The 26,027-nt window shown below is 38.4% G+C and overlaps 1 protein-coding gene across 8 annotated transcripts in view; it reads right to left on the bottom strand.

Moving 5' to 3' along the window:
- ARHGAP6 (Rho GTPase activating protein 6) overlaps nt 1–26,027 on the bottom strand; it is a 325,242-nt gene that overhangs the window by 22,910 nt on the left and 276,305 nt on the right. For all 8 annotated transcript variants that reach the window (XM_080556509.1, XM_080556508.1, XM_080556511.1 and 5 more), the window contains 5 exons: nt 19,628–19,699; nt 10,975–11,231; nt 6,836–7,031; nt 3,738–3,793; nt 343–493 (listed from right to left, as the gene is read on the bottom strand). In XM_080556509.1, the coding sequence (XP_080412635.1) occupies nt 343–493; nt 3,738–3,793; nt 6,836–7,031; nt 10,975–11,231; nt 19,628–19,699 (732 nt within the window). The remainder of the gene's footprint in view (nt 1–342; nt 494–3,737; nt 3,794–6,835; nt 7,032–10,974; nt 11,232–19,627; nt 19,700–26,027) is intronic.

Genomic DNA, 26,027 nt, shown 5'->3' with positions numbered 1-26,027 from the left:
TTTGAAGCCAGACCATAATTTTGATTAGTGAATAGCTACAAAAACTAAGAGCATTAACAGTGCTGAGATACCAGGAACATGACTTCTATCATAATACCAATGTAAAAATAGGTATTAATAGATATAAGTGAAATCTCTGTTCTAGTTCTCTGGACTAATACAGTATGAAAACGAAGGAAAGTCATCAGCAAATTATATATATAAATATATAGATAGATAGATATTTGGAGCAAATCAAGGCTAGAGTATGAAATGCACAGAAAACAGAATATAGTTAGTAGAGATTACAGAATTCAAACAAGTTTATCAAAAATCAGTAAATCAAGATGCTGCAGAGCTCACAGAGTGTGTTGATGAAAGGTGTATAAAGTTCTCTAGTGAGAAGCGGGTCAGGCATATCACGCAGAAATTCCTTTAATAAAGCAGCAACATCATGAATGCTGTGCTCTTCGTCCAGCACGACATCTATGCCCCGGTCAAACTCTTCACGTAACTGAAAAAAATCATGACACAAAATCTTAGTCACTTAACTAGCATATTCCAGCATAGAAGATCTTTTAAGATGTGACCATTTTCACTTTCCAGATTGCAGAACTGGTTTTTGGTAAGGTTGAATATATAATTCACTTCTAAGTGATCATTATTAGGGAGATAACAAACACCAAGCTAATACCATTATGAGGTATTGCTATTTTTTTCCAGCTACAGTCCCCAGACAAAATTTTGTGTAAGTCAAAGGTATCAAACTTCCCAGAGGCAGAAGAAATCCCTCTCCCGCATCCAATATGCCTTTCGAAAATATAGAAGCCTGACTTTCTGAAGAGACTTCCCACCATCCAGAGCAGAATACTTTCTTCAGGTTGAGAGCTCCATCCTTTACTCTTTTGTTCTTTTTGAAAATAGTCAAGATGTTTTAAAACTATTTCCTGGAAATACTTCATATCTTTGCTAATACTATGAGGTGTCATAATATATCCTTTCAGGGAATAATTATTAATCTTACTAAACACAAGGAAATTTGAGATATCAGCTTGCCTTACCAGGATTATTAAATGCACTTCAAAAAGGAAGAAAGAAGGTAAATCACAAGCAAACTATGTGTGTGATAATCTGAGGCAAATCTTGATTACAGGCAAATCTGTGTTGTGTGTGTATGTAGAGTAGGTAGAGAAGGTAGAAAATCCCCGTATTTTCTACATAATTCGTGCCATCATAATGAGCGTGAAAGGCATTCTATAAAAAACACAGCCTGCTTTCTAATTTATTAAGGTTATTATTGTTACTAAATTAGTCTTTATTAATAATGAATAATTATGGTATGAAGACCAGAATTTTTTCTTTATTCATCATTATGCTTTTCCCCACTGTTTTGTAGCTAAATGTTTTCCAGTACTGACTTGGGGATTTAATTCTCAGATCATGTCTGCTCTTCAGACTGATGGCAAACATGGAACATCACTGTGGAGCACCACAAACCACCTCTATCCAGAAGATTGTCCCCACAGATACTGCCCCGAGGCAACTGAGGAAACAGATTAGCACTGCATCAAGAATTTGGACTTCCCAAATAGCTGTCTGAATCACAAATTGCTAGTATAGACTTGAATATAGAGCACTTCTGGTCCATTATCTTTAGAGGCCTAAATGGGTTGTCCTAATTAGCACAATATCAAATAATCGTTGGTGGAACTTGCCACTTTTCAGGCCCAGGTATCACAATGGTTAAAAAGCAGTACTTTTTCACGTCAACCTTAGGTCTCTCAGACTTTCACAGTGAATATTTGCACACTTTTGGAAAGTACATCCAGTGAACTACTGTATCCACTTGACACTGAGACATGAGAACTGGGGACATCCCCGCTGGGAGAGGGACGGGAGAGCACAGCTCCAGCCATGCTGCTCTTCAGCCTTGGGGTCTGGCAGCTTCACCAGCAGAGCTGTCCTCCAGGCACCCAGACTAGTGTAGAGGCCTGCCTTCCCTAAGCTCAGCAGTCATGCTCTGCTCATGCAACTGTATTGTTCCTGGGCACCAGCTAGTACCTGGCACCCGGATGTACCAGACTTTGATTCAGCAACAGCTCAGGAGCCTCGGTCCTGCACCCCACTGAATGTGAAAAAGCTCTAAGGTGGTTTGTAATAGAGACATTTGTTCTAGATTTTCCCTTCCTGCTCACCAATAAAAAAACCTGCTGGCACATGCACTCATTTATTTACATATTTATGGCAACAGACTACAGTTGAAATACGACATTTTCTAACTGGGGGAGGAAGGGAAACAAAAGTATGCCTGCTTTCTGTACAAGAAAAACTAATGAACAGCTGCGAAAGCACACCAAAATCTGAGTATTGGGTTTGGCTTTCCATGGTTCAGAAAATGAATGGAATTTTAATTGAATCCAGACTTTCCCATGTGTTCGTGTTGACAGCATTTATTATTGTAGCTGCAAGGGCCAAGCTGATGCACCCATGTTGTTTAATAAAATAAATTAGTTCATCTAATTCAATAAATTAGTCCCTGTAATAGAATACATAAATACCCAAATCTCTTGGTTTCCTTAGCTTTTGAAAACGGAGTAAAAGAAAAACTGCTGAAAGTTAGTTATGTCTGAAGTAAGGCTTAGGTTACAAGCAAATGATATAAGCTCCCTGCTTTCTCCCAGAGGTGTGATGCAATTGTACTCATCCCTGAATAATAAATGTTTTGACATCAAAACTTGTAATGCAAATTAGAGGCAACTTACTTTTCAATACTTTTTCTAGTTCAGTGTTGATCTAACAACTGTGCCTGCAGACCATGAGTGCTTTCAGCTTTGTGGTATAACGTCCACACAGCAGTATTAACTGGTAGAGAGTAAACTACTTATCAGCAAGTTATACTGTTCTGCCAGCCAGAATCAAGACAGATTATCTATTCATCATAACTCTCCAAAGAAAGCCAATCATTATGTCGTATATTTTTGCATCACAGAATCGTTATTCATGGGATCAGATGCAGCCAAGCTTTCTTTTGCTCTTTTCTATTTTGTCTTTTTGGTCTTAAAGTTCCTAGCAGGGGTATTTTACCATAACTTTTTGTGTTCTCCCTAAGCATCATACAACCATTAAGCACTGTTGTCTACAGTTCTAATTCAACATGTATTCCCAGCTTCTGGGAATAACAATGCAAGAGCTAGGCTGAGGAAACACCCACTTCTGACTTTGTCTGTGGAATCTAACTGTACACCATCTTTGCTTTTTCAACATTTGGCTGAGACTAGGAATTGGATGGGTCTGCTCTGACCTTAAAGTGGAACGGGTAAAAGAAAGGTGATGTTTGGGAACAGCAATCTGAGGGTCAAAGAGATTGTTCTGTACTTTCATATTTCCTCATACTGTAAGTTTTCTGAAAAAGATTTACAGTTTGGGTTTACTTTGGGAGCTGCTGCTGTTTCTGAGATGAACAAGCAGCCAAGATTTCTTTTTCCCGACAGTGAAACCTTTGGAAAATTTCATCACGGTAGGCTATTTGGATATCCAACCTTTTGCTACTTCTGTTGAGATCCTGAGAAGGATTTCACCAAGTGTTAAAGAAGACTAAAAATGGCCTGTTATGAGCTATAAAGAAGCATAATAAAGTCACTAACACAGAAACTCTGAAGTTCACCAGGTGAAGAACTGGGCAGAAATCACCTAATAGAAAGCAGTAAGGTTATTTGTATCATACCTGATGAGGGAAAAGCATATCCATATCCACTCACCTGTCTTACTCTCTTTTTTGAACTTCCAACTCTGAATATTCCTACTGTCTGGAGACCTGCAAGTAGAGCACATCAGACAACTGTTTTATTGTATAATTTTCTGCTGAAAATTGCATTGAATCAAAGCAATCTGGGCTATGTGTGTACTTAAGAGAGTAAGAAAAAAAGACAAAAAAAAATTATTTCTTCACAAGGTTACACTTACCACGCTGAGACAAAACCCTTGGAACAAGTAGCCATTCAGTGTAGTTTACCTAGCCTGCAAACGGCATCTCTGTGACATTTCTCTTGATGCCATTTTCTTGGTGCCACTACTATTGTGTGAGGGACAGAGGTAATGCTGACAGTGAGACGTGGCTCAGCGTTTTGAGGTGGCCCTTCCAGGACTGACATCGAAGGAAACGGGCAATAAGATACCTAAATACTTGAACACTCAGCTGTGTCTTTGGATATGGGAAGCAGTTGGTGTTTGGCTTTACCAGCTGGCTGTATAGTGCCTACCAATATGAAGCTTTCCTTCAAAGAGATGTAAATAGGGTGTTGCCTGCTATTCCAGGAGAAATCAGTTCAAACCTTTTTCTATCCTTGTAGATACTACTGGAATATCAAACAAATAATATGTGGTTGATGAATGGACATATATTGTCAAGTAACAGCAACTGAAATATTTGAGAGTAAAAGTCATCTTAGAGGTGCCATAGTCTTTAGCAATGAGAGTGTAAGTGGAAATCTTAGAGGCTCGAACAGCTGTGTATATAGCATCATTTCATAGAGCTAGACATCATTTTCAAAAAGGATGAGATTGTCTAAGCTTTGAAAAATTTATGGTCTAACAAAGGCTACTCAGAAACATTCTTCTTCTCTACTGACATACAGGAAATGTAAAATAGCCTTGTAAAACAAATGCTGTCCCCCCTATAACAGCCATGAGGCTACACTACTTGCTGGAGATGTGTAGCTCCACAGTACATGGCGTTGTAGATTCTCATCAGAAAAAAAAATCAGGTTGGATTCTGCCTTTTAGCTTTTAGTCTCAACGTGGCATCCCTCTTCAAATATTCTTCTGTCTTCAGTTAACAGAAAATTGAATTGATAGAACAACACAGAACTAATTTAGTAAACCCAGGAACATTGGCAGGGAATCATCTGAGATGGAGATACTCACACTGAGCAAAAACTGGAAGCTTGTTCCTGCACAAACATGCAGTATTTGTTTTACTCTAAGGGTCTGAAGGAAGTCAAACCTTTACAACTTTGGGACCTGATCCCAGGGACAACAGGGAAGGAGAACTAGGCCAAGGGCTTTTATGGCTAAAAAAACCTAATCTTTTCTTTATTTTTTTAAATCATATAATTTTGTTTAAAATAATCATATAAAACATACATGAAAAGTCCAGTCCCTTTGTGGCTTGGTGCTGAAAAACTGGCCTAACAGACTTATGCATACAGTAAAATATTTTCATCATAAGCATCAGAAACTTGTCCCATCACTTAGTTCAGAATGATGTTGCTACAGTATTGTTGCTAGAACAGGAAGTCCTCTATTTTCCCTAAAGCCAATGAGAAAACACTCTGTCTTCTGCGATCTTTTCTTTTCTCAAAGTCAACCAGTCCTGATGACAGTTGTATAATACTTCTGTGGATTAAACTGAAAATTGAAGAACATCAATATTTGCTCCAAATTATCTCAGATGATTGTGTTGTCGGGTAATATAATATACTCTTAGAAAATGCACAAAGAAACATCCTAAGTTTTATTTAAAAGGAACTTTTAATATCAAGCAAGCATTTTAGTAAAAAAGTGTTGCATAGGAAAGTATCTTTGTTATTACAGTTAAGAGGAGGTTACAGGTTAAGAGGATTAAGCACTTCATCACTAATGTTTAAGTGACATAAAATCACAGTATCCAAAGGAACCTCAGCTGGGTGTCTCTTTTTGCTGACTCAGAGATTTTAATGTTCTCTAAACTCAGCTAACCTTACTTAAAGGCATGGAAGTCATTCATCTTAAACTTAATGATCCCTGTATTTGTCAGCCATGATATCTAGTCTCTGTAAAAGGCTAACAATGACTTGCTTTCATCATTTTCCTTTATGTATTTGTAAGCAACATGGTTTTCAATTATGTACTGTAAAAGCTTAGCATTGTTGTCTAAATTGTAGTCCCTCATCTGCAAAAGCCTTTCATTGAGAGTCAGTAAATGACTTCTTTCTGGTCAAATTAGGCATCAAATGCATCATTTGGTGTTGCAGTCACCAGTACTTAATGGTTTGTTTATCATCTGGTCATGTGATAAGTCTGTCTTGCTGTGGCCAAGTTATTTCAATTCTCATGAAAAATCTTTACAAGACAAAGACACATTGGGAGAGATGTTGAACAGATACCTTGATTAACTATTGTTTCTGCATTACAGAAAGCTGGTGGGAGATTTGCGTCTGAATGATCATGAAGACATAAGAAGAATATTGGCACAATTTTATAATTCCCTTCAGAGAGAGCAGGACTAAGCCAGCGGCTGGTCAGTAGGACTCAAGCCAGGGACAGAGTAGGCAGCCTGAAAGCCTTGTAGTGAACAGGAAAACGCTTCTTGGAGCTTAATATAATTTAGTGTGGGATTTTTTTGTTTCTCTAAGCCTCTACTTTCAAATGTTGTTTCTAGCTAAGTCTTGCACTGTAGCATAAACTGTTCATTTGGCTTTTGTATCTTAAGATCCATTGGCTGGTAAGAATGACTGGCTTGCACATTTTAGGCTTTCATTCTCACCGTATGGGTAAATCTGTGGGGTGTAAAGATTCATTCTTGCAGAGCTGAGCACTCCAGTACTGGATGAATGACTTCCAAGAAAGTCTTTTCCCTCATGCTGAACAAGCCAGTTTGCAAACTTGTAACATAGGTCTTCAGTTTGGGAGGAAATCATCTTCTAAGTAATTACTTATGAGACAGGATCTTTAGCAAGAGGCAAAATAGGAGGGAAAACGTCTGACTTTCAAAGATGTCCTTGCAATTTTAAGTATACACTTGTTTCTCAAAATACACGTTTATTTATACTATAGTAAAAATACATCTGCCACTCATGGGAAAATGAGATATTCTTACCATGTTTTTCCAAGTGCTGGCAGCAACTATCTACAAGCCGGGGAACCTGCCTGTAAATTGGGTTCAGGCTTAGTTTCTTATCTCTTGCTTTTTCTTTCTTGCTCTGGGCTTCTGCTGGCAGGGAGAGCTGGAGAGCTTCTAACAACCGTGACTGATTGTCATCAAGATCAGTAATAGAGTCCACAGACATTGCACCCTGTAAAATACACATGCATGGACAATCAGTATGGCTGGAGAAACCTAAAGGCCACAGTACCTCATCTGACAAAGAAAAAAAATTGCCTCCCTATCTTAAACGAACTAATATAAATATACACTTTGCTTTCATAAAATAGTCAAGTTCTAATACCAGTGTAATGGATGGAAAAATCAGGACAGTAACAATGCTATTATTACCAAACCACAAGAAATACAAATTAGACACTAAAAAAATTAAATGCTTTACATTCATTTGGCACACATTTTCATTATTGTAGAAGACTGGCTATACTCCAGGACAAGGATGAGTCAGGGTTTGCACATGCAACTCAGCCATACAGTGTTTATGTGCATGAAGGTATATACACATTTTTAAATCTGATTCCCTACTTCTTCCAAATTTTGGGCAATTGTATCAGTGAAAATTATGCAAACACCATGTATAGTTGGCTAATTATTTAGTAGTTCGCTACCAGTTGATTTGCTGCAGAGATTGAAATAAAAATGCATTATCACAGACAAAGACACACCAGAGGAGGTACAGAGATGATATTTTTTCAATAATTCTACTTCATGCATCTTAAAATCATTAATATTCCAATGAAAGCTTTGAACATTATGTTTAGATTACAAGAAAGCACAAAGGTTCAAGCAGTCGGTAAAGGACAAAGTAGCACAAGCAACATGAGGTTTATGGCATTTTTCAATGTTCACACTTGAAAATGAAGATTTTTGTTTCAAACCACAACATTGCTGTTATTTCAAAACAACTGTTTCCCTCATAGTTGATCAATTGTTATTAAACTTACAAGGCAAAAGTATTTTAGGGGACATCTAGGCTTATAAATAATAATAAAAATAATTAAAAAGAAAAGACTTATTTTTTATTTCTCAATAAAAATATATACTGTATATTATTTCCTTTCCTTCTGAAAAAACAGATACACTTCACCATAACCTAAAATGCTGCACAGGTAACCAGCATGCTATTTTAACAAAGAATGAAAAAGTATAGAATTTCCACTCAAAACTTTGCTGAGAACTCTAATTTCTTCAAAGCAAGCTCTTCTGCTGCTGACAGGCATTTCATAGACTGTAGGCAAGATCTCTATGTCTGTTAAATGGGAACTGTTCAACTGCTAGGGAATAACCAAGCTCTAGAACTATTGTCTTCCATCAATGTAGAAAACTGAGCTTTATAAAAATCTCCATCTTGCAGGCAACTCAAATGAAATCCACTGAGATTTCAAATGAATTTAAAACATTTCAGTTCATAACATCTAAAGGAAAGCATCTAACTTATCAGGGTTAGTCCTGTTTCTCATAACTCATGGAAGACTTAGGAAAAAACACAGTGAAGTTTTTAGATATTTTTTTGTGACCCACATCCCTAAGCAATTACTAGACACTTTGGAATGCAACTTCAATCCTGATTTCTGGTGTTTCTCAGAAAAAACATTTGCTTGATTCCCCTTACCATTTCCTGTCAAAAAGAAAGAAAGAAACAAACAACAAAAGAAACAAAACAAACAAACAAAAACCACAGACATTCTCTGGCTGTGATCCGTTCTTATAGAATTCCAAGCTGAACTATTTTCCTATTTGCTTTTTAAAGATTTGGGGTTTCAGACATCAAAATCAGTTGACTGGCACTGCAAATCCTAACACAATCCTCACCGCTGCACTTCCCAGACAGATCCTGTAAGACAGGTGCCCACCTTTATACCTTGCACTTGTTGGTCCTTCCCTGTCTGCAAAACATCCTCACCTCATGAATCATTATTATCACAGAGTCACTTAAGTCGGATTTCAGATCCCTAAAATAGATGCAAATACAGTCAGTTCTCCATTAGCCTTGGGCACTTTATCAAAATGTGGATTAACTGCGACACTGAGCTGGCTTTAGGAAGAATGACCTTGAGTTCGGTAGCCAAAGTACAACACTACCTGGCCATACCAAGTGCAGGCCTGCTCCGCCACGCCGAGCTCAGAATCTGAATAAACTGGGCAAGTGAATTACAAGGAGTTGAACGGCACATTTACAAACGACCTCTACGATTTAAGTTAAAAACACTAGCATGGGTTTTACGGGCAGGCCTGCACTCTGTGCAGCATTTGTGTGAGAAACTGTTTGCATCAATTGCATGAATCAACTTTTTTTTTTTTTAAAATAAACATTTGTCTTGATAAAGTTAAAAACAGTGTAACTGAGCACATTCAAGAGAGAAAATGGCAGCTCCCTCCACATCCTACTACCCACCTTAGTATACTCTTCTCTGTAAGTGAACCATGTGCTACTGCAGCCTCATGACTACGGACCAATGGGTCAAGCTCAACACCTTGAAAGCTGCAGACTTGGCATTAAACCAAAATACATGCCAAAGCTCCATAGGCTTCTACGAACTTGGTCCTGATGGACCTCTATTCCTTTTATGTAACAAAGGATCCAGGTTCCTAATGCTTGCTGGCTGGTCAAATACAAGTTAGAGATTGTATCCCACTTTTTTGAAAAGAACAACAAATGACCATATCTAGACACAGGAATCATGTTTCAGATGAAAACAGGTTCTAATGCCAATGGGTGTATACAGTGAATTTCTACTTTTTGTCAGTGCTTATGCCAAATTCTGAAAGAAGTTGGCAGATTTCCCTTCACACACGTATTCAAGAGTACTTTGCACTTGTGTGTGAGAACAACTGCCTGTTCATATGGTCTGGAGAAGCCAATGGATGTGTACTACATGTTTATAATAATGCAAACATCTTCAAATATCATGCCCTCAGCTCTTTGCAGACAGACTGTTGACACTTCAAGCATAAGCTTCAGCTGACAGCTAGAGGGAAAAAAGGCAGGCCGTAGGGCTCTTGAACCTTCTCTTAATCTGCAATTTACTCCAGATCTACCCCTCTTAACAATGCATCTAGCAGACCCCTATATCACATTTCTCCGAAGCAGGTTTTCTCCTTGGGAGAAGAAGGCTAAGATCTTAGGAAAATATTTTATTTTCCAGTGTCTGTTCATGTATCCCGAATTCCTTCACAGATTACTTAACAGGGGTTTTTATCTAAAGTATTTTACTGTGCACTTTTATCTCCACTACAATATGAAATTAAAAAGCGATAATTTTAGAGCCTCTATCCCATGGACAACTCCACTAAAAAAAAAAAAAGAAAAAAAAAGAAAACAAAACAAAAGATTTATAATACTGCTACTAGCTACAGCATTGGAAAACTGGAAATCCCTATGAGTTCAGAGCATAAAATTTACTTACAAGGAACAGAACCCTGCAAACAAATGGTCTACCAGACACCTTTCTTGCATGCAGGATTAACATTCAATCCAAAACACCACACTGTGTTCTGCTGCCAAAGGCATTTTCTTAGCACGTATGCAGAAATTTATTTTAAGGGCCTGGTACAAATCTACTCCGATAACTTATTTACCACTGAGGACAGGATCTGAATTAGGCCATAAGGACTTCTATTAACATTACGACAGAGATTAATAGTTAATTTATTTCTGAGTTTATGGAGCTAAATTAACAGAAGCATATATACAAATATCAATTACACAGGTTTAGTCTTCTCCAGATGAAAAAATTAGGTGGAAGATGGATGGAATTTATTAAATCTAAAAGACCTAAACATAAGGAGGTAGATATCGGGAGTGAGCGGGAGGAGTTCTAAATAATTTCTGTCACTTTGAGATCTGCAACATACTCGCACAGTTCGTATGATCTTTTCCCATCAGCACCAGAAAAAGATCTCCACTACAGTGAGGGTTTTCTGGTATTCACCAGGCTGGCCTCCACTTAAAAGATCATGGTACAAACATGATGCAAAAAATATTCCACAATCCACAAATAAAAGGTTTTTTTCTGCATTGGCTATACCCTTCACAGAGCAACAGGCACGTACGATGATGTTATGGGTGTACTTACACGCCTCCTTGCTCGTGGTGCTGGCTCTGGCGTGTTAGGAGAAGTGGATTCATTTGGTGTTTCTGAGGTGGAGCTGAGAGATGAGTTACTGCTGGAAAGTTCTTTGTTCTGCCTTTTTGTTCCAAACGGTAAGAGAAAGGCCACAAAATCTGAAACATCTTTTTGCTCTTCTCTCTGAGAGTCTTGCTTGAGTTTGTAGGCCCGGTCATTAGCAATCACTTGGGACAAAGGCATTCCAAAAGCCTGGGGAATAAATTCTGCAACAAGAAAGTTAATATTTACTGAACATCTGATATTTATTTAGTACAGAAAAAAGTCAGTATTAAGCTGTTGAAAAGAAAAACAATCTGAAGTCTCTTTAAATATATAATAATTCCAAGGAGGTACAGGACTGCACAACAATAACAACATTCAAACAATAAAATAATAGTGGACAAATGCCAGGTAATTGTAGTTCATGGTATCTGACTCCTGTTTCCAGTTGGATCGTGAACGATATACCACACAGAATCTTGGAAAATCAATTGGGAACAGAACTAATTCGGATCTTAACTTCCACTGAAAGCAACTGGAAGTTAGGCACCTTTGGCCACATCTAGATAGTGCAGATGGCCAGTGCAAGCTCTGGAAACCAAATCTTGAGACTGGGGAGCCTGGCTTGAACATGCCGCAGCTCTCATGTTTCAGACCCTTTCACCAGATTTGTTTCTCACAAATGCTGCAGGGCACTGGAGTCAAGGGGTATGGGCATGTGCGTGGGTCTCATCACAGGTCAGGAGGGTGTGCACCTACCTGTACAGGGCGTTTGTAAGTGCATCCACTACTCAGACTAAGCCTTCAAGGATAAGGTTTTAATTATATACAAGAACTATACTCTTTTGGCAGTAGTATACACCCACTTCGCATCAATGTAACTGTAGAGTATATACATACATCAATATAACTGCAACGTACAAAATCAGCATATACTTAGGTCTTAAAGTTAAGAGTGGTCAAATGTTTTAAAGAACAGAAAAGTGCTTCACAGTGAATCAGCCAACAACTAACACTGAAAATTCTCACCATTAAGTTTCAGATTTACACCTACCAAAGATTAGCAGAATCGAAACTACTGGGTCAGACTGCAAATCAGAACTGGTTTGTGTTCAAATGGAATGAAAAAGAATTGCTACTGAGCCTATTCATCCTGGTGAAAATGGGTGCAACTTCTACTAGATTCCAAAGTCAGAGCTGCCAGTATCAGGAATAAACACGGCACTAGAAATTAAAAGATTTTTGTTTTTTTTTAGATATTAAATAGTAACAAAAAAAGCAGACAAAAGATCCTTCTCTTACAACCTTCTGAATGATTAAAGGCCAAAGTTCCCCCTGGAATTCAGTGTGACTGTGTCTTTGATGACACTTTAAAATTTTGTCTATGTTTAATTTATTATTAAATTAAAGTAAGGCATTGGAAAGAAAAGTATATTTTTTTGAAACTTGAGTGAGGGTATTACTATCTCGTCATATGAAAGAAAAACGGGCCTGTTCTGATTTGCTGAGAAACATTACTGCTCTTTAGAAGTATGAAATGTTAAGACATGAACTAACTTCGGTGGCCAGACAAAACTAAATCAGGAAGTACATCCTCACATACCAAGCAAGTCTAAAGGTGGCCAGTGAGTAGAATGACATCTAAAACTGTCTGCATTTAATTTAGGACAAGAAAGTACATCATCACATAAATATCAAGCAACACAGAGATGGCTAGTTCCAGGAGTCCAGAGTTAAGCCCATCCCCCCTACACCCTGTGGAGTATGACTATAAAATGATGAGATTATTAGGATTATATATATATATAGTATTCTGAATTATTTTCTCAGTGAACATTTAAGACCATGTGCTTACTTTGAAAATTCACTTGAAACACACATCTGCAAGATGACTCCCTTTCTGACAGTCTAACCAGGTACTTCATTATGCCTCCAGCATCCCTATTCATCTGTCCTTCTACAACATTTCCTGACAAAAGCCACTGATCCAAATGAAATCCTAAACAAGATGTATTTACCTGTTTTTGTCTCACAGTCATTTATGCTTCAAATTGGAATGGGACAGCAGTACACAGCCCAGTGATACCCAACAACATGCTGATGCCATTGATCCTACAACACTGGGATCAACTGGGATGAGATTAGCAGGGGATGAGATTTCAGCACTGCTTCATTAAATGGATTTCATTACGATAGCCCTACTCCCCAACTTTGTTATGTAAAGGCTGCTATTTTGAGGTTAAATGTTGCTCCTCACAAATGCACAGGTGTGGAATGCCAGGTTTTTAATTGCTCTTGTTCAACATGCCTGTAGAGCAGTGAAAGGACACAGAGCTTTGCTGTAGGCGCCCTTCTCAGAGGACATGAACCACTTTCCTGGTTTCTCAATGTCTGGCAGAGATGGGGAACTGGATGAAAACCAACTGGCTGATTTTCAGACTAAATACAGATGGAAGTGATGCTGGCTGGCAGTGGTAATTACGTTACAGAATTGGCAAAATCAGTAGGTTTTTGTTCATTTGTTGAAATCAAGAGAATGGGCTGCACCCACCACAGACCAGCTACAGCCCCAAGTTCCCAGCAAAACTTTTTTGTGTGTGTGTGGTATATGGTGGAGGGGAGTATGTTTTATACTTCCCCATCCGCAGTCCCCTCAGTAGTATTCAATTCCAATAATTTCCTTGTTGGACAGGTAACGACATGTCCATTAGAGTGAATGCCAGCCCTTTTGAAGTTTCAGATTTGTTAGAAAAAAGAGGAATTGCAGTGGTACAAAACCATGCAACCCCTTGAGGGAGCGTGAAGGGGCAGTGACTCAGAAGTAAGATGTGTAGGTTTAAGGTTCTAGCCTCAAGATCCAGGTAAAAGTACCAACTGCCTATTTGCTGCTGTAGGGTGGGGATCCTTACTGTTGAAGGTGTTTCATTTGTATGAAGAAATGCTCTTTAGAGCAGAGGCTCAAACTTTAGTCTGTTGTATTACTATGTGAGCGCTATGGTCAGAAAGCTACTAAGTTAGATACTCTCTGAAAGCCCAATGAAAGTCGATCACTTTTTCAATTAGGGGAGTGGGCTGCTGAAAAAGAAATTTTGGAGACAACACTGTGTAAAAAATGGAAACAACCTGGCAGACCAGGCAATCATCTTGGAAGTGCAGACTCACATGTTGACGCTGAACAGAAGCATATAAGGACTTGACTTTTGATCTATTTTGTTTTGAGTGTTTACTGGCACAAGAGACAGTTTGCTACTCTGGAGATGTGCTTCATTTCTCTTACCAGAAAGTCCATCTTGCAGCTGAGGAAAGTTTCTCTACAAAATTTTGATTGAAACCGCAACATTCCTAAATCTTTCTGTGGTGGTAAATCAGCATTTTCTAATTAAAAGAAGAGCATTTCACAGAAAAACTCCCATCCAGACCAAATAAGAGTTTCAGTGACCAGAAATCATTTTCTTTGCTAATCAAAAGATGATACCCAGGATGTTGACCCACGCAGTTAGCTTACTTGGCCTCGTGCCATCCAGCCCAAGTATAGCTTCAAAGACTTATCTGAAGATTCTGCTGTTGAAACTTGTGGCTTCCATCCCCAAAACCATGACAATCTATTAAGAACCTGTGAGGTCTATATTTTAGACTGTAATGAGATTTTTAATGCTAATACTGTGAACAGTATAAAATACAGCAACTTTGGATAGTCTCCTTAGCCTTTATTTTTTCCTTAAGTACAGCTTAAATGCTGTTTTGGAGCTGATGAAACCTTGTGACTTCAATCAACAGAGACACTCCTACTAATCACATTTAAATGATAGAGCGGGAGATAGCTGAGAGAGTAATACGTTTTAAAACGGATATTTAAATGGGGAGGGGTCTTTAAATCAACCCCCTCCCTCAGCTAGCCACACTGGGTAACTCTTTTGCTAAGTGAAATTACTTGAGATCTGTAGAGAGAGTGATGGAACCAAGAAAATATGAGAAATGGAAACCTTGATCCATAATAGGAATGGCAGAACTCCCTCCATCTCATCAAAATCCTTTGTTGACTCCAGAAGACTGAAGATAAGACCAAGTTCCCAGCACCAGCTCTGTGACTGAACTCCCTTCTCCAGCTAGTCTGAGCTCAAAGACCTTCAAGGAGCGATACAAGGCCTTCCCAGTTACTTTGACTTTTCTGTGGAGAAGTTTTTGATTTTTATTGTTTTTATTTTAAATAAGAGGTTCTTCAGCCATTTAGTTGACTTCGGTGCAAAATATGACACACTGTCACTTAACATAACTTTCATTTGCCTTGAGAGCATGACACACATTTTGAAGTTTTTGAAAATAGTACAGTGGGGCACTAAAAAGCTTGAAAAAAAACACCCCACATTTCTAATAAACTATAATAAAAAGAAGCTCCATATATTCAGTTCTCTCCGTAGAGTATGCCAAGACATGCTGACATCATCATAGGTCGAATTACTGAAGAAAAAATGCAAACATTAAGAAATATGTCTAAATTTAATGAGAATGGCTGAGAAGTAAACATGGAATAAGTTTGAGAATTTCAAACTATAAAGAAAAATCAAACATCTATTCCAGAAACCACATATTCCATAGCCTTACATTTTTTCTCAGAAAGTACAGCATACATAGCACCTCTGCCAAGGCCCCACAGATGAATGTGTCAAGAATTTACATTCCACACAGAAACATTAGGAAAAGGTTGCTCAACAAATCATACAACAAGTGATTGTTATTTCTAAGGAGGTCTCTCAGTTCACCTGTGGAGTTTACTGGAACCAAAGAAAAATGGAGCTGGTTTACTGATAACATCTTCTAGGAGAAATCCTTTCTGAGAGGCATCTCCTTCAGGAATGTTTGTGTTTACTTTCCAAGGAGGCATGCTTATGCTGACCCATGTATCGCTGGCAGCAGACAGATGAAAGGCTCCACTTCTGCTGTCGTCAAAATTAGCAGTGAATTTGCAAGGGAACAGTACCCGGCCACCAGCATGCAGAGCATCCTGAGAATTTTGTATTCTGAGAAGCACTGACGTTTTACTGCTCCTCCAGCCAGAGTACTGTTTGTCAGCAGCTAAAGCAAGTGTTTGGAGACACATGTAGACAAAACGATGGAGAATCACAATGGCCATAAATAACAAGGAGGCAGGGTAGAGAAAAGCAAAGACATTGAATGATAGCAGCTGAAAACATTGCCTAAATAACTGGGTGGACTGCTGCTCTCCTGTTTCGTTCGTTTACATCCAGCAAGTTTTGCTATATCCTGTTCTGGTGAGTCACTCAGAAATGTAAAAACAAATGAAAACACTTGTTGTAGATTTTTTTTCCCTTTTAATTAGATTTTGACAGATGTACCTGTCAAAAAGGACAAAATAAAGATATCAATCTTATTTAAAGTGCATTCAATTCTACTTTTTGCCTTTGTTGGCCTTCAAAAGAATAACAGTTTGCTGAGACTCTCACTTTAGCAGATTGACTGATCTATCTAAATAAAATGTGATGTTAGGAGAGTAAAAACTCCACGGATTGGAATAAATCCTAAAATATGAGTGATTAATTCTCAGAACAGTCCTAAAGAAATGAGTACCATATCCCTTCAGTAATGTTTTTAAAGCACGGCCATCTGTTGGGGTGGAATGGGGGAGAACAGTCTCAGGCACCAGGCAGAGGGATGTTGCACCTCCACAGACAGAGTAACTCCACAAGTCTGTACCCCAGTGTGGTTCAGTCCATGACAGTGCTAATGGAGAGGAAGTATCAGGCTAAACTAAGTATACAAAGCCTCCCTGCTCTTTTTCAGGAACTGTCCACACCTGAAGACACAAAGCTGATTGCAAGCAGAATAAATTGCATGCGAGTCTCACTCCTCATGCTCCCTACAGCAAGGCCTCATTGTGCATCCCCGGTGATCAGCACTGTGGCCTTTTTTCCACCTCTGTGGCTTCATCTCAGTGATCTTTGGCTGCAAGCCATACACAGGATCACACAGTGGGTGACAGGCCGATGATTGTCAGGATTAATTTTCAGAAGGCTATTCATTCAAAAAAAGGCTTTTCACGTGACACATACTCCAGGTAAGACCTAACTACAGGACCCCTTGGCTACTGCTCATCCTGATACGTGGGGTCTTCTCTGAGGCTGGGATATAGGGAACTCAATATGTTTGGAATTATTCATGTATGCAAATGTGATACTCAAGTGAGGGGAATGCTCTTTGCATTAAGGCAGCCATAACTCGTCTATAAAGAATGTTCTGGAAATCAGCTTCCCTGTTTCCACTTTGATGTCCTTCTTCCTGTTCTCACTGCTTGCCTCTCAGGATGGTACACTGTCACCAAGAAAAAAAAGGAAACAGAAGGCAGACATTCCTTACAGGACCAGGGACGTGCAAGGGTGAAAAAGTGCATGCTCTTGGCCTTTTGTGTGCGTACACCCACGACCACAGTGCAGAGTGTTTGTTTTGGACCGGTTGCCCAGTAATGGAAGATATTCTCTTTATAAAATAAATGATAGAAATGCTTGTTAAAAAAATAAATAAAATTCTGTGGAACAGATCAGGCTAATACTTTCAGCTTACTGTGACACAAAAGGAGAGAGGCTACCTCTGCCTTGAAACTCAGCAACATAGGGACCGTTGCTTAGGGCAGCAGGTGTGGCTCTGCCAAGATGTGAAGATGAGTAGCACCAAGACATGAGGCTTTACATTTTCCTTGCAAAGACCAGCTCAACAGCCTGAAAGCTCTACAATTCTGTCCCTTCGAATTCCTGGGCCTCATGTCCCAGCCCATCATGCTAAGCCCTCCAACTCTGCTGAAATGCTGCCCCATGTGAAGCCCAGCTCCTGGCAGTCACACATGTATCTCAACAAACGTAGCAGGGCAGGAGATGCAAGTGCTGCTGCCTCTCTGTTGTCCTTCACCAGGTATGCCAGGATAGCTGCCTTCATGGCACAAATGTGCACCTTCATGGTGGCTTATCCTTTCCGCAGTCATGGATTAACTGTCTGCTCAGCAAATAACTGTGGGACAGAAGATCTTTAATAACCTGGTAAGGCAGAGGGAAGTACACTGGAAACAATCATGGACAGAAATACTGAGAAGTGGGGTGCTGTATGTTGCTATCTTGGCTACCTTTGCTTAATGTTTGCTGATAGCAACAACAATAACAACAACAAAAAGCTAACATGGCTTTCTTTTCACTTTGTTGACAAAATCTGCTTGGGAATCTGATTCCTTCAGATTTCCTGGCCTTTGTCCTCTTATTGACCAACTCGCCACCTCTGTCAATGCAGAAATCCTGAAGGAAGGAGAGAAACAGATTCTGTCATTCAAGTAGTGCTGGAGTATTTTGCCCTCAGGGGATGCTCCTGTAATATTTTCTACATGGAGAGGGTTTGGACATCTTAGAAAGCAAAAGACATCTTGGAATTCAACCTATAAATGAGAATAAGGCAGTGGAAGATTGGAGGAAGATTTGAAATGGCCTGAAGCTAAATGAAGAAAAAAGGAATTACAAGTAAAAGAATCAGCATAGTGATTTTTTAAAATGCTTGGCTATAGTCAAGTAGAACTTTTTCTTTCTTTCTCTTTTTTTTTTTCAGCAGTGCTGAAAAACAGGAAGCAGATAAATATATACAAGGATGAATAAGCACAAAGTGCTGATCTTTGCTGTGGGCAACTACTGAGTCCAAAATGTCCAGAAAAACTATCTGAATAAAAACAGAAAGCAGATCTCAAAAGTTACTGAGTGGAGTATAAATGCCATCATGTAGGTATAGATTAAAAAAAAAAAAAAAGAAAGAGCAGAAATATAATAGAAGAAAATAACATTATTTGCAAGTGTTCAACCAATACAGTTGTGTAAAAGCCAAGTTTTACTACTACTTTTCCAGAACTAGTTCTCTAGAAGTGAACATAAAATTAGATGCGCAATTACCTATATGCTGAAAACTGGAATTTCAGAGATTGGTTTCAACACTCAGTGTCTAGACTTAGTTCAAATGGCTGCAAACTATAGGTCAAGTCCAGTGGATTAGGACCCAGCCCATAAAGCTGCTTAGTGCCCAAACAAAAAAGTCCAACTGCATCTGTAAATCCATGTCATGTTGAGACTATTAAGACCCAACTGATCAGTACCATTGAAACATTTATACATTTTAAACAATGGTTGTTTTCCTAAGGTTTAAAAAAAAAAAAAGGAAGGAAGGAAGAAAAAAAAACCATCTGACTGGCTTAGGCAGGGCTGGGTTTACATGCTTTGTGAATTGCAAGGGAGAGTGTAGACTGTTTATGCAGGTAAACAACTGGGTCATATTATCCTGACTGCACTCCTGCACTCTGCACTGGCTGCTGAAAATGGGGAGAAAGAACGAGGAAGAAAATATGCAGTCCTTTAACTCCTCCTTTTCTCCCAGGAAAGAAATTTTCAGTTCACGACATCTGGACTATACTAATGAGAAATACAAAGGGGTATGATGTATTTTTCAACTTGGAAATGAATACCTAGGCAATACAATAGCTTGGTAACATTTTCCTATTCCAGAAAGTATAAATTTAAGACTAAAGAAATCTCATATGCAAAACTAAGACCCAATTAGTGAATATATATTCATATAATTTTACCTTTGTCTCTGTTTTTCTCCTTCCCTAACGAGTCCAGTTTCTTTCTTAATGATTTCTTCCTCTTTTGCCCATCTGTAAGAGAAGAAATAGGAAATATGTGAAAAGAAAGAATGCTGAACAAACTGTTGCGTAAGCTGTACGAACATAAGATGGCCATGGCTTTTGAAGCCAGGAAGGATGTGGGGTGTATTTCACAAAGGTTGGGAACTGTCACAGCCTTTCAGCCCTAATGAGTGAACTGGAGGACCAAATGTATCCCACACTCCATGCTGCTGGGCACAGCGTGTGTGGTCATGCAGCCCATGTGGCAGAAAGGAAAGATAATTTTGAAGACTTAACAATTGAGACTTGATAGCAGGTAGTGTAAACCCGTAAGTTCTGATCAGCCCCCATCCATAGGCACAGGACTGTGACTCGGCTGTGGAGCTGGAGGTAGTATTTGGAGAGCCAGGTTGTGGAGTCACAGGTAGTATTCAGAGAGGGAGGATGACTGACCTCCAGGATAAATTCTGCACACCAACTGGACTAGTTGGGTGATAACTGCCCACCCTCACATGACCCATGTGATCTGAACTCATACTGGAAGCTTACAGTTTGTGTACAGCATGTTCAGATTGGTTCAGGTGGATTAGTCTAAGCAAAATTACTGCTCTGACACCGTATATATCATCCAAGTTTTCACTATGGTATTAAGGACTGATGATTTTAAGTAGCAGCATAGACAGGTCCGTTCTTGAAAGAATTATGTCAAAAGGTTGGCTATCATTATTTCCTTCAGCATCTTTTATAATGAAAAGTCAACAAAAACACATTTTGTTAGATCTCAACAAATACAAGAGATTAAGACAGAGACCTGCTTTAACTCGTACCTTTTTTATATATATATATATATTTTTTAGCTCCAATGCAATATAAAAGATCTAACATAGGATTTAATGCTAATACTAGCATAGGCACCGTTAAAGCTAACGATTAATGGATACATACCTTTGCTTTACTGGTTTTGTAATATGGAAAAACAAAACAAAACAAAACAAAAAACCAGAAATACACAATATGTGTGTTTCACTTTTATGGTACGAAGGACACCAAATAATCTGCCTCAACATGTTTTTCTGGTTACGTAAGCCAATGTCTTAAGTGGTCTTTTGCACTAGGGAAAAGACAACAAAGGAATGAATTGGATCTCTGTGGATTAACTCTCATTTTTGCAATTACCCATAAGAAAATACAAGTCATTTCCTCATAGTTTTCCCTCAACTCCTATTGAAAGACATGCCCAGAGTATTATTCAACAGACAGATGGACAAATTCTGACTTTTTCATAGCCAGTTCACATCCTTTTTCTTTAAAATTAAAATTTATTTTTGCCTTGTGCAACTTCTGTTCGATCCAATCCCCTTCAATGTTTGTATTCTGCATTTATATGGGTACAGCAAGCATATTACCTCCTAGCAGTTGCTTAACTATGATACTCAGTTTCTGCTTCTTGAGGTAGAGGTAGATTCACATTTGCTGGTTATGTTAATACCCCTTTTTCTGCACCTGCTCCAGTGAGAATTCATCTCTCTGAAATAAGGCTGACTAGAGTTGATACGGTATTCCAGATGAGATTTCAGCAATATAAGGGTGGTAATTCATTGCCTGATATGGTCTATGATTAGATTTTCCTTTTTCATAGCCACATGAGAAGTTCATAACTCAAAGTCATACTTTGATTGATTAATATGCCCAGTCTTTTCACACCTTCTGACATTCCCAGTTCATAATACTGAGTTTATTACAAAAATTCTTCTTTTACCTCTTGGCAATATGAATAGTCAGTAGCCTGCTTACATAAAAGTAACAATACTGCTTGTTTTTATAGGGTTGCCTACTACCATTCTGTTCTGGCTTTTTATATATATACACTATTATTTTTATATTATTTTTCATCTTATAAATTCAAATTACTGCTTTGCAGTAGCCTTTTGATAAATGGCTTACATTTCTTTGGAGTCTTAGAGCCTTTATGCTCCAAAGACCTATTTATTGATATTCTGACATTCCACTGAAGTCTACTTAGATGTAAAAATGAGAACAAAAGTTGAAACTGCATATAATATATATTGTTTTTCTATTATAGTTATGTAACTGCAACTTCTGGAATGTTTTAGTGCTGCATACTCAAATATAACATAAATACCAGAAAAAAAATGAATACTATTCAATATAGAATAGGGGAACTAATGACATTTTAATATTCATGTGGAAAACAAGTTAATCACTTCTAGGGACAAACTATGTTTTTTACAAACTTATGTATGAAAAACCTTGTTCTTAATGGGTGATTCCTTCAACTCCAACAGTGAAGTAATTAATCAGTAAAAGACAGGTTAAGAGAATATTTGTGCATTTGTCTCGACAAGCCTTTGATTTTTGCATAGCGGTGATCTGGCCCAGAGGAATAGAAGAAACAGGAAACAGTTCTGGAGATGGACAGGACAGAAAATACAGAAAAGAGTCTACTCTCTGTGGGAGTGCACTCCTGAAGCAGAGAATGACACAGCAGAACGACAGAGGAGATGCAAAGGGATGTGCTTCCACCGAAGGCAGTGGAAACCATTTACATTTACGGTTTCCAAGAGAAAAAGAGTTGCATATGAAAGTAAGACTGATAGGAATCTCAGCAAAAAGCTAAAGCTTAGGGGATCTGCCAGGAGGTCTGAGGTCAGTTCCAGTTCTTCTTCTGCCCCCAGCAAAAGACGTAATTAATTACAACCTATATTGTGTAAAAGCAAATACGTTTTGAAATGATTGTTGATTTAGGTTTTGTCAGGCATGAGCACTGCTGAAATATTCATAATGTACTGAGGGACTTGTGCAACTCCAGCAGTTTTAAATCTTAAACAAACCCAGTTCATAACAATAACATTTAGCACTTACTATCTGCAGTGTGTTTGGAGAATATAATTAATATCCAAAGCTTTCTTGAAAACAGGCAAAGCATTATTACCCATGCATAATACCTACTGTACGTTTTCAAACTGATTAATAACTATTCATGCGAAGTAATACCATATCAGTCCAGAGTGCTATTAAAGATGGCCTGCTATTCTCATTTGTGGTTTGAAAGTGGTTAGACCACAAATTGATAAAAGCCATTCATCCAGTTGCTTCATCCAGTCTTCTGTGTACGTTATTATCCCTTGATGTCTTCTTTCTATAGATCAGCAATATATTGCTGTCTAACAGATTTCACTCAAGAATATTAGCAAGACAAGAAAATTCAAAAGTCTTCATGTCAAAAGATAGGAGATGTCAAACTGAAGGAAGATAATTTTTTTCCCTCTATTTTTTAACCATATCTGACTTTTCTGGAGAACATCTTCCCAGGCAGCTCTGCGGATCAGTTGTTTCAGAAATGAACTTGGTTTGTTCAATACTTTCTAATTTATATGTTGCCTGCATTTTACGCTGCAATGCATACATCACTCTCTTGGCATGTATATATTACGACTAACATGATGAATATTTAAAAAAAACAAGCCTGGAATGAAACTCCTGAGTGCATATTAAATTGCTATGTGACCTGTTTTTGCAAAGTAGCGAGCACTTCCAGGTTCAGTTAATGCCAAAGAGACTTTTCTATTTGAAAAATTAGGTTATCTATTTAGGACTCTGTCAGTGAACCAAAGCCTACAGAACACCGGAGTATTTGCACTGATACACTGACTTTGGACAAGAATTGAAGAATTGAGGAGTGTGACTTCTGAGATTATTAGTTTTTAAAGTTTCTGGTTCAAGGTTGAAATTCATGCACAGTGTCAACACTAACACCCTTTAACTTTCTGTTACACTCTCAAGATTTTGTACAGTCCACCTCAAGGTCTGAATTTCAGTTTATATGAGTATACAAATCAGCTAATAAGATGTTGCTCACACGAGCAAATGAATCACATATTAGGTATATGGAATTTGTTCAAGGTGATACAGTTAGTGGCACACCTGGAGTTAACATTCAGGAACTCTTGGCCATTACTTTCACATCATGAACTTAATAGCCACTATATTGTGAAGCCCTAATGCAATTTTATTTGTTTATTTATTTTAAATTAAAATAATATGTAGAAAGAAGTACTACAGCTTTCCAAGTCATTTTTCTGATACTATTATAGTATTAGATTTTAAATTATGGAAGTGTCCTGGCAATAAGCTTGAAGTGAACCTGTAACAGAAATAGAGTTCTTCAACACTTTCTTCTCTTATGTATGGGCTTATAAAGCTTACAGATAAATAAAGCTTATAAATAATAAAACGTATGAAGTTTATGGATTATCTATATGAATGAATGTTCCTTTTATATCATCTACATGCAAGAACACTATTTTTTGTTTAATCAAAAACATAATTCATAAATTCATACAGAGACTGTAAGCTAATTTAACTCACTGGGTTTTTTACAAAAAAAATCTGTTGTTTATGGGGTTACCGAGAGAAGAACACATAGTGCCACCCCCCCTCTCGACCATTATTGGCAGCTTCCATTGCATATGAGAATTGTGCTTCTTGTCCATTTAGAGGAAAAAAAAAAAAAAGAGTCATGTTCTACAATTAAGGGTCATTTTCACAAAGTATAAGGAGAAGAATTATGTGAAAGATAAATGTCATACCCATAGCTCAGTTATGGGAACAGAAATGGATGAAAATCCTGATATTGTAATAGTTCTAAAATAATTCTTCATAATAGCTATCTTTATTCATGGTCATTTTCCTTTAATTGGTATTAGTATTTTTTTCCTTGCATGTAATTATATCATAACCGAATGTACTTTTAAAAAGTGTAATCCACTCTGCCTTGAAAGCCATAACCAGTGGCATCCCAAGGCACCAAGTCTGACCTCTCTTGTGGACTTCTCTGTCTGCTCCACTCACTAAGAACGATTCATTTCCCAAGTGCCAGCCTCCTGCACTCAGCCTGCGAACCAAATGTCAAGCTACATTCACTCTTGCCTGTGCGGTGCCGCAAGTAATAGAGTTTGCAAGTAGAAAATACTGCTAAATGCTGTTGACAGAGCACAAGGAAGAATAGACTGTGTTTCATTCTTTCCTCATTGCACTGTGTTTGTGGTTGCAATCACTTCTTCGGGCACTATGCAAAGCAAATTTCCTTCTGGATGCATACTTGGAGCTGCTCTACTGAAGAGCAGGGTGCTGGTTTTACTTAGCCATTCCTGTCACTATAAATGTCCATCTTGAAATACTTACTTAGACTAACATGTTGTTGAAATGCTCTTGTCCCCACACAGTAACTTCCAGAGCGCTGCCAGCTGCAGCACAGGCGGAAGGTAAACATTTCAACCAGAGGACGAGGAGCTAAAGGCTTTGGCACATCACATGCTATGAAAACGGAAGGGTTGAGCCCCCAGGTATTTCCCATTGCCCTCTTCCTCCCTGTAACCTGTCCTTGGCAGTGCACACACACACTCCCTTAGCAATGCAAAATATTACATGGCTTCATAACTCCTAGACTACCTCCCCATTTCTCATACTATTTCTGCTTTTTTGGTTACCCTCTTTAGTTCACTTTGTTTTAGATTAGCCTTCCTTTGTGCTTGACAACCTGCAGCTAACCAAAGAAACTTAAAATCACCAGACAAAAGCATGCTTTTCTTCTTCCTCAATCCACTAGACTCTTTGGTAGCCTGTGGTTAGTGTACCTTCTCAGATATAGATTTATATATACAATACTGCATTTACATGTATAGTAGTCCTTTGGGTTACTGCATTACTGATTAAAATGAAACAAAGAGGAATTATAATTTGTCAACATGCAGGTTTAAATGTTGCAGCTGATTGAAGATTAAATCTTGCATTATAAACAATTTCCTTACTGTGTAACAGCAAGAATTCAGCTCTAGTGGCATATGAACGATACGACTTTACAGAAAACATCCATAAATTGCCAGAGAAACTGCCCGGAACACAGAACTGCTGGAATCATCACCAATTTCAAAAGAAGGTTCCACCCCTACAGGAACCCGAGTTTTATTAATCAAATGACAGTTTACAAGTAACCCTATGTGATTAAAAGATGTTCTTCCATGATTCTCAGTTACGAGGGACTTTGCTAACTGGTGTATAAATGCACATGCAACGTGCTCTGACAGTAAGAGTCAAACCTTGGTACAGGTGCGATGAGGAACTCAGGCACTGGAGCAAGGTCTGGGCTGCAGAATCCACAGCCTGAAGGTGCTGTCACCACAGGTGCAAGAAGAGCTGGGCAAGAAGCCCCTTTCCAGTCTTGCCAAAGCCACTGTAGTCCCACAGTGCAGGAAGCTGCAGGTTTAATAGGTGAGCAGGAGCAGAGCTTGGGGGGCTTTGCTGCTGCCACCCACTTTACATGGAAGGCACTCAGAGA

The sequence above is a fragment of the Anser brachyrhynchus genome, assembly GCF_964034855.1.
Source record: "Anser brachyrhynchus genome assembly, chromosome: 1".
Taxonomy (NCBI): domain Eukaryota; kingdom Metazoa; phylum Chordata; class Aves; order Anseriformes; family Anatidae; genus Anser; species Anser brachyrhynchus.
Note: the sequence above shows the minus strand (reverse complement) of the source record. Positions and strands in the feature narration are given on the sequence as shown.